Genomic DNA, 12,126 nt, shown 5'->3' with positions numbered 1-12,126 from the left:
ATATAAGCTACGATAATTCATTCAGGGATAAAAACAAAAAAGTTTTACAAATTTAACAGAAGTGATAAATGTGGGAAATGTGTTCTTCATGATTATTATTTGTTATCTAAGCTGTAAATTCATCATGCCTGGCGTCATAGTATCGTACATAGCGAAGTCTATAAATTACAAAATTTAACTATCTTGACTTCTATTGATAAAGTAGAAGTCAAGTACACAAGAACAGTAGTTCAATCAGACTATCATTTTCAACTGCTATGGCTGTGGTCTCAAGAAGAATTAAGAAAAGAATGAATGATTTCTTGTTCCTGGCGTTTTTTGTCGTCTCCTATGTTTTCGGCGTCTGCTGTCTCTTGCTTTGTTTGGTTAGTTTCCCACGTGTGCGCTTGGTGGCGCCGAGGCGGGTTAGTTATATGTCTTACCGGAAGAGGCGCAACAGTCGCAACGAGGTCGCCATAAGATCTGTTCAAGAACGCCCTCTGAAGAGATAACATTGAATATTTCGATTCCGCAACCGATGTAAGATAAAAATTTTGAAAAATCTTATTACTTTCTTTTTTGATAGATTTTATAACGTATTTAAATGAGTCGAAGTGTACTAAATCATAATATTAATATAAATATGATGTAATGTTATTAAATCATTTTTACATAAGAAAATTCATTAAAATCATTTCCGGATATCATCTGGATATCATCTTTCTGAATAATATTTCTTTCTCCTTAAAAATTTTCAATTGAAAATATTTTCGTTTCGGATAGAAAGGTTATAAACATATAAACAATACGTTATTATGTGTACTACAATGCATGACATCAGCGTGTACATATATTATGACATTAATTAAAAATTTTTCAATATGTCTAGTTTTATTGTTATTCGATCTTATATTACGTTCGATAATTTGTTTTGCAAAGAATTACTTAAAACTTGTATAATGGATTCATTAAATGAAACATTTCTTGGAATTTTAAATGATAAACCTGCTATGATAACATCATTATGTTTTAATGCATTAGTTTTAATGTTTATGTTTGTGCTCATAGTAGTAGGATATCCTATTATTTATTGCATTATAATTTTATTAATTCCATCAATTGTATTACAAATTTTTTTTATATGCAATGTTTTGGTATGAAACTAGAAATGTTGAAAATGAAACATCTGCGATTTCACAGTATTACGTTCTCAATTATTTCTTTTTGTTTTGTTATGTTACATCTTGTTTGTCTGATTTTATTACTTTTTTTTTTAGCTAAGATTATAAATTTAATATGAAAAAATATATTTTTATCAACAGGACTTATAAGTCCGATAATTCTTCCTGTTTTTGGATAGTGGAAGCATATGATAATTATTTATTAGATCGAAGTCAACAAAAATCAAGATATATATTCATGACACGGGAACAGTTTAATACATCTACTTATTCAACAAGTGGCCATACTAAAAAGTGTGTAGGTATTATTGGATTTTGTAAAAGTAATAGAATACAGAATTCTGGTTGGATAAAAAGATTGTGTTCATAAAGACTATAGAAGGAAAGGTATAGGAAGTTATCTCATAAATCAAGTTATACAATTTGGCTATGAACAAGGATATGAATCTATTAATGCACTTATTTCTCAATACGTAATAAAAGCTCTAATATTATTTGGTAACAAAGGTTTTCATATACAGAATATACATAGTAAACCATCTTTTAAATTTATAATGTTTTATGAATTAAAATACGAAATGAAGGATTATCATCCACATTATTAGAAATTCGTGTAATGTTCTACCTATGCCAAAAAATTAAACTGTCCATCTAAATATTCAAATCAAAATTATTAAGAATATTTATTTATTTATTTTTTGTATGTTATAACTCTTTGTGAAATATATGAGTAGAGACATTGTAAAAAATCCGTAATTCTCTTTTTTCATCTTTAGAGACTATTAGTATTTTTCAATTTCTTTATTTCCCAATGTTTACATTTGATCTGACTTAGGTTAATAATATTTGAAATAATTTATTAATAGAATAGCATTTGACATCCAGTATTTATTGCATAGAATCATATTGTACAAAATGATTCAAAGCTGCACAATATTATTATACATGAGAGAAATAATAAAGAGAGGTTAAATCTATAATCATTTGATATAAAAATTTTAAAAAATTCACTACCTAAGGCCATTAAAATAATTAACAAAAAATATTAAAACAATTTTAATGGATTAGAAATTGTAGATAATGTTTAAATTAGGATCAGAACTTATTATATTTCGTAATCCGTATGAATCATCAATAATTGCTATGATTATTATCCACTATTGTAAACGGACTATCATTGTTTCTAGCATTACAGAGTTGGTCTATTTAAAAATTAGTTAATTTAATAAATAGAATTTCTATGAGTTTTATCGATAAAATAAAAAATAATAATTTCGATTGAACCATCAAATATTGCAAAATAGTTTAAATAAAATTCAGTTGCGTTAATTTACTTGACACGCATGACAACTAAATATTGCAGTATCGTGTAGATTATACCTAACCAGAAATAAATTTTTATAGTTCTTTATTCTCACAGTATTTAGTTCATATTATGATGTGCAGCGAACGAAATTAGTTGCGCTGGTAGATTTATCTTGTATTACTGCGATTCATAGGGTATATCGGTAACATTTCTAAGATATTAATAATTTCGTATAACCTACATAACTTTTTTGTATATTTATTGAGATCATATGCTGCGAAATATAAATTTATATAAAGTCATATTTATATTATAATCGTATATTAGCAATAAATAACAATAAAAGATTTAGTGATAAAAATATCATCGGAAGTGTTCTGAAATAGATCTTTTCAAGAACGACTTCTGAGGAGAAAATATTGAATAGTTCTGATCCATTACTGGTGAAAGGAAAATTTTGAAAAATTTTGTATGTTACTTTCTTTTTTGATAACTCTTATAACGTGCTCTAATGTCTTTGAAATGACTTAATCATAATATTAATGTAAATATAAAACAATATTATTAAATCATTTTTTCATAAGAAAACTCATTGAAAACATGTCCGGATATCATCTCTCAAAATAATATTATTTTTTTCAATTTAAAAACTCAATTGAAAATATTTTCATTTTGGATAGATTATAAACTCATAAACAATACGCTATTATATGTACTACATTGCATGACCTCAGTGTACATATATACTGTGACAATAATTACAATTTCACAGTTGCTTAAAATTTTATACACTATATAGATAGAAGTTAAGTTTTTCAAAGATCATAAAATTTTATTGTGTGCCTTTGGTTGATTCAATATATTTTATATAATTTGTCAATATGCAGAAATATATTCTTATTAGAAATTATAGAGAACAAGATAAACTGTCTTGCAAAAGATTACTTGAAGCTAGTGTAATGTCTCAGCTAAATCATACATTTTTTGGATTTATATTAGCACTAAATATTATTCGTATGGTATTTGTGTTATCTATACTGGTAGTGGGTCTACTCGTGTATGCAGAATTACATATAATTTATTGTATTATAGTTATGTGTATACCAGGAATTATATTATATATTTCATTGTACACAAAATTTCGTTATGATGCTAGAATGATTGGATATGAAATATTTGACATTTCACGGTATTACATTCTGAATTATTTCTTTCGTTTAGTTTTATTTTGTTTGTGCGTTTTGTTAGTTTGTAGTTAGTTAAGATTATGATTTTAAAATAAAAATATATATTTCTACAAATAGGATTTACACGCTCAATAATTCTGCCCGTTTTTGGATAGCGGAATTATATGAAGATTTTTCATTAAATAATCAGGAACAAAATCAGCAATATACATTCATGACAGAGGAAGAAATGAGAGCATCTGAAATTGATTTATCTAAGTATAATAAAAAAATTATAGGTATTCTGTTATTTTGTCAAAGCAATTGGCAACCAACACATGCCTGGATAAAAAGATTTTATGTTCTGAAGAAGTATACAAGGAAAGGTGTAGGAAGTACTCTTTTGAAACATGCTCTGCAATTTGCCGGTGAAAAAGGATTTGTATGTGTTAAAGCGACGATTTCTCAATTTCAAAAACGGTATATGTATTTTTATTATGTAAAAACTAATGACGTAACTGTTTTGCGTGATAGATTATCATTTTTCGTATCAATTACGCTGTATGAATATATATTTCGAACAAAGAATTATCAATAGGATCGTTAGAAATTCGCGTAATGTTCAATCTATGCCAAAAAATTAAACTGTCCGTCTAAATATTCAAATCAAATTTGTGAATAATATTTATTTATTTATTTTTTGTATGTTATAACAGTTTGTAAAATATATAAGAGCAAAGATATTGTAAAAAATCTGTAATTCTATTTTTTTTACATATTTATAAGCTATCAATACTTTTCAGTACCTTTATTTCCCAATGTTTACATTTGGATCTAATTTAAGTCGACAATATTGAAAATAATATATTAATAGAAGAACATTTGACATTCAGTATTTATGCCATATAATTATTTTAAACAAAATGGATCTATGCTGCTCAATATTATTGTACATAACAAGAATAATGAACAGGGGTTAAATGAACAATTGTTCGAATTAAAACTTAAAAAATCAACTACCTTATCTCATATAAACAATAAAAAAAAGATACTAAAATATAATTTTAATATATTTGAAACTGTAGATTATGTTTAAATTACTAAAAGAAATTATTATATTTTATAATACCCATAAATCATCAACAGTTGGTATGATTATTATCCACTATCTTAACCTTATCATTTCTGTCATTACAATGTCATTCTATTTAAAAATTAATTGAATTTCAAAATAGATTTTCCTTGAGTTCTGTCGATAAAATAGAAAATATTAAATTTCGATTGATCTATCGAGTACTGTGTAGCGGTTTAATTCAAATCTAGTTGCATTACTATTCTCGATATGAGTAATAGATAAGTATTAAAAAATCGTGTAGATTGTATTCAAACAGAAATAAATTTTTATAGTTCTTTATTCTCATTACATTTAGTTAATATTATGATGTGCATCGAACAAAATTAGTTGCGCTTGTAGATTTATCTGGTATTAGTGTGATTTGTAGGGTATATCGGCAACATTTCTAAGATATTAATAATTTCGTATAATTTATATAACTTTTTTATATATTTATCGAGGTCATATCCTGCGAAATATAAATTTATATAAAACCATGTTCATATTATCATCGTATATTAGCAATAAATAGCAGTAGTAATTTTAGCGATAAAAATATCATCGGAAGTTATTTATATTTTGGAAGAGATTTGTTAAACAACGATTTCTGAAGTGATAACATTGAATATTTCTGATCTACTACTGGTGAAAGTTGAAAATTTCGAAAAATTTCGTATGTTACTTTCTTATTTGATAACTCTTATATCGTCTTTAAATGACTTAAAATGTACTTAATCATAATATTAATATAAATATAAAACGTTAGTAAGTCATGTTTTCATAAAAAAAAATTCATTGATAACATGTCCGGATATCGTTTCTCTAAATAGTACTATTTCTTTCAGTTTAAAAATTTTCAATTGACAATATTTCCGTTTCGGATAGAAAGGTTATAAACATATAAACAATACGCTATTATATGTATTATAATGCATGACCTCAGTGTACATATATAGTGTGACAATAATTACAATTTCACAGTTGCTTATAATTTTATACACTATATAGGCAGAATTTAAGTTTTTCAAAGATCATAAAATTTTATTGTGTGCCTTTGGTTGATTCAATATATTTTATATAATTTGTCAATATGCAGAAATGTATTCTTATCAGAACTTATAGAGACGAAGATAAACTGTTTTGCAAAAAATTACTTGAAGATAGTGTAATGAATCAGCTAAATCATACATATATTGGAATTTTATTAGGACTAAATATTATGCGTTTAGTAAATATGTTATCTATATTGTTAATGTCACTACTCATATATGCAGGATTACATAAAATTTATTGTATTATGATTATGTTTATACCAGCAATTATATTATATATTTCATTATACACAAAATTTTGTTATGAAGCTAGAATGGCTGGATATGAAATATTTGACATTCCACGGTATTACATTCTGAATTATTTCTTTCGTGTAGTTTTATTTTGTTTATGTGTTTTGTTTGTTTGTAGTTAGATAAGTTTATGATTTTAAAATAAAAATATATATTTCTATAAACAGGATTTACACGCTCGATAATTCTTCCTGTTTTTGGATAGCGGAAGCATATGAAGATTTTTCATTAAATAATCAGGAACAAAATCAGCAATATATATTCATGACAGAGGAAGAAATGAGTGTATGTAAGATTGATTTTTCTAATCATAATAAAAAAATTGTAGGTATTATGTCAGTCTGTAAAAGTAATTGGGAACCAACACTTGGTTATATAAAAAGATTTTATGTTCAGAAAAAATATATAGGGAAAGGTATAGATACTCAACTTATGAATCAAACAGAATTTTTTGCCTATGAACACGGAATTCTATGTATTAAAGCGATTGTTTCTCAATTTGAAAAACACCTTATTAGTTTTTATAATACTAAAAGTTTCACTGTAAATATTATACAAGATAAATCATTTTTTATATCAGTTACGCTGTATGAATATACATTTCGAACAATGGATTCTCATTCAGAACAAAAGAAATTAGTGTAATGTTCAATCCAAAAAATAAAACTGTCCGTCTAAATATTCAAAACAAATTTTTGAATAATATTTATTTATTTATTTTATGTATGTTATAACTTATTGTAAAATATATAAGAGCAGAAATATTGTGAAAAATTTGTTATTCTATTTTTTACATGATTGGAAGTTATCAATACTTTCATGTTTCTTTACTTCCCTATGTTTACATTTGATCTGATTTAGATCAATAATATTTGAAATAGTTTATTAATAAAATAGCATTTGACATCCAGTATTTATTGCATATAATGATTTAAAAAAAATAAATTAAAGCTGTTTAATATTATTATACATAACAAGAATAATGAACAGGGGTTAAATGAATAATGCTTTGAATTAAAACATAGGTCATATAAACAATAAAATAAAGATACTAAAATATAATTTTAATAGATTTGAAATAATTTTAATAGATTATGTTTAAATTACTAAAAGAAATTATTATATTTCATAATCCCCATAAATCATCAACAGTTGGTACGATTATTATTCACTATGTTAAACGCACTACCATTTCTGTCATTACAGTGTCATTCTATTTAAAAATTAACTAAATTTCAAAATAGATTTTCCTTGAATTCTGTAAAAAAGAAAATTTTCTATGAAATAGAAAATATTAAATTTCGATTGATCTTTCGAGTACTGCTTAGCTGTTTGATTCAAACATAGTTGCGTTCAAACATAGTTCTCGTTATGTATATTAGATAAATATTGAAAAATTGTGTGGACTGTATTTAAAGAGAAATAAATTTTTAGTTCTTTATTCTCACAATATTTAGTTCAAATTATGATGTGCCCTGAACGAAATTAGTTGCTCTCGTAGATTTATCTAGTATTACTGCGATTCATGTAGTATATCGGTAACATTTCTAAATATTAATAATTTCCTATAACCTATATACCTTTTTTATATATTTATCGAGATCATATCCCACGAAATATAAATTTATATAAAACCATATTCATATTATCATCGTATATTAGCAATAAATAGCAGTAGTAATTTTAGCGATAAAAATATCATCGGAAGTTATTTATTTTCTGGAAGAGATTTGTTGAACAACGATCTCTGAAGAGACAACATTGAATATTTCTGATCTACTACTGGTGAAAGTTGAAAATTTCGAAAAATTTCGTATGTTATTTTCTTATTTGATAACTCTTATATCGTCTTTAAATGACTTAAAATGTACTTAATCATAATATTAATATAAATATAAACAACGTTAGTAAGTCATTTTTTCATAAAAAAAAATTCATTGATAATATGTCCGGATATCGTTTCTATAAATAGTACTATTTCTTTCGGTTTAAAAATTTTCATTTAAAAATATTTACGTTTCAAATAGCAACGTTATAAACATACATACAATACGCTATTATGTGTATTACAATGCATGACCTCAGTGTATATATATATACTATGACAATAATTAGAATTTCACAGTTGCTTAAAATTTTATACACTATATAGGTAGAACTTAAGTATTTCAAAGATCAACAAATTTTATTGTGTTACTTTGCTTGATTCAATATATTTTATATAATTTGTCAATATGCAGAAATGTATTCTTATTAGAACTTATAGAGACGAAGATAAACTGTTTTGCAAAAAATTACTTGAAGCTAGTGTAATGAATCAGCTAAATCATACATATATTGGATTTTTATTAGGACTAAATATTATGCGTATAGTAAATATATTATCTATAGTGTTAATGTCACTTCTCATGTATACAGGAATACATAAAATTTATTGTATTATAGTTATATTTATACCAGAAATAATATTATATATTTCATTATACGCAAAGTTTTTATATGAAGCTAGAATTGTTGGAAATGAAGCGGATGAGATTTCACGGTATTATATTCTGAATTATTTCTTTCGTGTAGTTTTATTTTGTTTGTGTGTTTTGTTTGTTTGTAGTTAGATAAGTTTTTGATTTTAAAATAAAAATATATATTTCTATAAACAGGATTTACACGCTCGATAATTCTTCCTGTTTTTGGATAGCGGAAGCATATGAAGATTTTTCATTAAATAATCAGGAGCAAAATCAGCAATATGTATTCATGACAGAGGAAGAAATGAATGTATGTAATATTGATTTTTCTAATCATAATAAAAAAATTGTAGGTATTATGTCAGTCTGTAAAAGTAATTGGCAACCTAGACTTGCTTGGATAAAAACATTTTATGTTCAGAAAAAGTATACAAGGAAAGGTATAGGAAGTAATCTTTTGAAACAAGCTCTGCAATTTGCAGACGAAAATGGAATTTTATATATTAAAGCGATTGTTTCTGAATTTCAAAAACATATCATGTATTTTTATAATACGAAAAATTTGTCTGTAAATGTTATACATGATAAATCATTTTTAATATCAGTTACACTGTATGAATATATATTTCGAATAAGTGATTCTCATTAGGATCATTAGAAATTCGGATAATGTTCAATCTATGCCAAGAAATTTAACTGTCCCTCTAAATATTCAAAACAAATTTTTGAATAATATTTATTTATTTATTTTATGTATGTTATAACTTATTATAAAATATATGAGAGCAGAGATATTGTGAAAAATCTGTTATTCTATTTTTTACATGATTGGAAGTTATCAATACTTTCCCGTTTTTTTACTTCCCTATGTTTACATTTGATCTGATTTAGATCAATAATATTTGAAATAGTTTATTAATAAAATAGCATTTGACATCCAGTATTTATTGCATATAATGATTTAAAAAAATAAATTAAAGCTGTTTAATATTATTATACATAACAAGAATAATGAACAGGGGTTAAATGAATAATACTTTGAATTAAAACATAGGTCATAAAAACAATAAAATAAAGATACTAAAACATAATTTTAATAGATTTGAAATAATTTTAATAGATTATGTTTAAATTACTAAAAGAAATTATTATATTTCATAATCTCCATAAATCATCAACAGTTGGTACGATTATTATCCACTATGTTAAACGCACTACCATTTCTGTCATTACAGTGTCATTCCATTTAAAAATTACCTGAATTTCAAAATAGATTTTTCTTGAATTCTGTAAAAAAGAAAATTTTCTATAAAATAAAAAATATAAAATTTCGATTGATCTATCGTATACTGGTTAGCTGTTTGATTCAAACATAGTTGCGTTACTATTCTCGATATGGATATAAGATAAATATTGAAAAATCGTGTGGACTGTATTTAAGAAATAAATTTTTATAGTTCTTTATTCTTACAATATTTAGTTCAAATTATGATGTGCACCGAACGAAATTAGTTATTCTCGTAGATTTATCTAGTATTACTGCGATTCATAAGATATATCGGTAACATTTCTCAGATATTAATAATTTCGTAATATATAAAGAAGGTATATAGTTCCTATATATCGAGATCATATCCGGCGAAATATAAATTTATATAAAACCATATTCATATTATCATCGTATATTAGCAATAAATAGTAGTAGTAATTTTAGCGATAAAAATATCATCGGAAGTTATTTATATTTTGGAAGAGATTTGTTGAACAACGATCTCTGAAGAAACAAAATCAAATATTTCGGATTCGTAACTGATGGGAAGAAAAAACTTTGAAAACTCTTATTTGTTACTTTCTTTTTTAATAATTCTTATAATGTGTTTAAATGACTTGAAATGTACTTAATCATAATATTAATATAAATATAAAACAACGTTACTAAGTCATTTTTTCATAAAAAAATTCATTGGAAACATATCCGGATATCGTATCTCTATATAGTACTATTTGTTTGGGTTTAAAAATTTTCATTTAAAAATATTTACGTTTCAAATAGCAACGTTATAAACATATAAACAATACGCTATTATGTGTATTACAATGCATGACCTCAGCGTATATATATACTGTGACAATAATTAGAATTTCACAGTTGCTTAAAATTTTCTACGCAATATAGGTAGAACTTCAGTATTTCAAAGATCAAAAAATTTTATTGTGTTTCTTTGGTTGATTCAATATATTTTATATAATTTCTCAATATGCGGAATATTATTCTTATTAGAACTTATAAAGAAGAAGATAAACTGTTTTGCAAAGAATTACTTGAAGATAGTGTAATGAATCAGCTAAATCATACATTTATTGGATTTTTAATAGGACTAAATATTATGCGTATTATAAATGTGTTATCTGTAGTATTGATGGTAATTCTCATATCTACAGGACTACATATAGCTTATTGTGGTGTACTTGTATTTATACCAGAAATTATATTATACATTACATTATACGTGAAGTTTTTGTATGAATCTAGAATTGTTGGAAATGAAGTATCTGAGATTCCACGGTATTACATTCTGAATTATTTCTTTTGTTTAGTTTTATTTTGTTTGTCTGTTTTTGTTAGTTTGTAGTTAGTTAAGATTATTTAAAAATAAAAATATATACTTCTATAAATAGGATTTACACACTCGATAATTTTTCCCGTTTTTGGGTAGCGGAAGCATATGAAGACTTTCCATTACATGATCAGGAACAAGATCAGCAATATGTATTCATGACAGAGGAGAACTTGAATGATAGTAACATTGATGTTTCTAATCATAATAAAAAAATTGTAGGTATTATGTCATTCCGTAAAAGTAATTGGCAACCAACACTTGGTTATATAAAAAGATTTTATGTTCAGAAAAAGTATACTAGGAAAGGTATAGGTAATCAACTTATGAATCAAGCAGTATTTTTTGCCGATGAACACGGAATTCTATTTATTAAAGCGATTGTTTCTGAATTTGAAAAACATCTTATTAATTTTTACAATAGTAAAAATTTCACTGTAAATATTATACGTGATAATTCACTTTTAATATCAATTACGCTGTATGAATATATATTTCGATCAATGGATTTTCATTCAGATTAGTAGAAATTAGGGTAATGTTCAATCTGTTCCAAAAAATTAAACTGTCCGTCTAAATATTCAAATCAAATTTATGAATAATATTTTTATATTAATTTTTTGTATGTTATAAATGTTTGTAAAATATATAAGAGCAGAAGCATTGTAAAAAGTCTGTAATTCTTTGTTTAACTCCTCAGAGGCTATCGATATTTTTCAATTTCTTTATTTCCCAATATTTACATTTGGATCTAATTTAGGTTGACAATATTGGAAATAATTTATTAATAGAAAAACATTTGACATCCAGTATTTATAGCATATAATTATTTTAAACAAAATAGATCAATGCTGCTCAATATTATTGTACATAACAAGAATAATGAACAGGGGTTAAATGAATAATCGTTTAGTTTATAAATAATTTAAAAAATTAACTACCTTAAGTCAT

General features: G+C 24.7%; 4 protein-coding genes across 5 annotated transcripts; all 4 read left to right on the top strand.

Annotated features, from left to right (window-relative positions):
• Nucleotides 1–368: 368 nt before the first annotated feature.
• Nucleotides 369–1,779, top strand: LOC118443856 (uncharacterized). The gene is given in 4 exon segments (XM_085661623.1): nucleotides 369–1,133; nucleotides 1,180–1,229; nucleotides 1,302–1,520; nucleotides 1,522–1,779. Coding segments are annotated over 4 exon segments (786 nt in total). The 5' UTR covers nucleotides 369–860; the 3' UTR covers nucleotides 1,766–1,779.
• Nucleotides 1,780–3,206: 1,427 nt separating this feature from the next.
• LOC118443803 (uncharacterized) lies at nucleotides 3,207–6,863 on the top strand. Of its 2 annotated transcripts, XM_085660519.1 has the most exons (4): nucleotides 3,350–3,485; nucleotides 3,559–3,655; nucleotides 3,771–4,112; nucleotides 6,260–6,863. In XM_085660519.1, the coding sequence occupies exons 2-4, from the start codon at nucleotides 3,561–3,563 to the stop codon at nucleotides 6,735–6,737; spliced, it is 915 nt and encodes a 304-aa protein (XP_085516645.1). In that variant the 5' UTR covers nucleotides 3,350–3,485; nucleotides 3,559–3,560; the 3' UTR covers nucleotides 6,738–6,863. The 2 variants fall into 2 exon arrangements, with proteins under 2 accessions (XP_035727180.2, XP_085516645.1); XM_035871287.2 differs by having other exon boundaries at nucleotides 3,207–3,655; nucleotides 6,260–6,862.
• Nucleotides 6,864–8,229: 1,366 nt separating this feature from the next.
• Nucleotides 8,230–9,697, top strand: LOC146873340 (uncharacterized). The gene is made up of 3 exons (XM_085659576.1): nucleotides 8,230–8,634; nucleotides 8,750–8,867; nucleotides 8,979–9,697. The coding sequence occupies exons 1-3, from the start codon at nucleotides 8,327–8,329 to the stop codon at nucleotides 9,204–9,206; spliced, it is 654 nt and encodes a 217-aa protein (XP_085515702.1). The 5' UTR covers nucleotides 8,230–8,326; the 3' UTR covers nucleotides 9,207–9,697.
• A 918-nt stretch (nucleotides 9,698–10,615) lies between these two features.
• LOC146873339 (uncharacterized) lies at nucleotides 10,616–12,062 on the top strand. Its single transcript, XM_035870924.2, has 2 exons — nucleotides 10,616–11,123; nucleotides 11,237–12,062. The coding sequence occupies exons 1-2, from the start codon at nucleotides 10,816–10,818 to the stop codon at nucleotides 11,697–11,699; spliced, it is 771 nt and encodes a 256-aa protein (XP_035726817.1). The 5' UTR covers nucleotides 10,616–10,815; the 3' UTR covers nucleotides 11,700–12,062.
• The last annotated feature ends 64 nt before the right edge of the window (nucleotides 12,063–12,126 follow it).

Source organism: Vespa mandarinia, chromosome 1 (assembly GCF_050613455.1).
Source record: "Vespa mandarinia isolate Hongniang chromosome 1, ASM5061345v1, whole genome shotgun sequence".
Lineage (NCBI taxonomy): Eukaryota > Metazoa > Arthropoda > Insecta > Hymenoptera > Vespidae > Vespa > Vespa mandarinia.
This window is presented reverse-complemented; position numbering and strand designations above follow the sequence as displayed.

Excerpts from the sequence above, each read along its gene's own strand:
- LOC146873339 (XM_035870924.2), top strand. The coding sequence starts at position 10,816 with ATGCGGAATATTATTCTTATTAGAACTTATAAAGAAGAAGATAAACTG. Across the intron at positions 11,124-11,236 it reads GAAGTATCTGAGATTCCACG|GATTTACACACTCGATAATT; the intron begins GTATTACATTCT and ends TTCTATAAATAG.
- LOC146873340 (XM_085659576.1), top strand. The coding sequence starts at position 8,327 with ATGCAGAAATGTATTCTTATTAGAACTTATAGAGACGAAGATAAACTG. Across the intron at positions 8,635-8,749 it reads GAAGCGGATGAGATTTCACG|GATTTACACGCTCGATAATT; the intron begins GTATTATATTCT and ends TTCTATAAACAG. Across the intron at positions 8,868-8,978 it reads TGACAGAGGAAGAAATGAAT|AAAAAGTATACAAGGAAAGG; the intron begins GTATGTAATATT and ends TTTTATGTTCAG.
- LOC118443803 (XM_035871287.2), top strand. The coding sequence starts at position 3,348 with ATGCAGAAATATATTCTTATTAGAAATTATAGAGAACAAGATAAACTG. Across the intron at positions 3,656-3,770 it reads GAAATATTTGACATTTCACG|GATTTACACGCTCAATAATT; the intron begins GTATTACATTCT and ends TTCTACAAATAG. Across the intron at positions 4,113-6,259 it reads ATTTCTCAATTTCAAAAACG|GATTTACACGCTCGATAATT; the intron begins GTATATGTATTT and ends TTCTATAAACAG.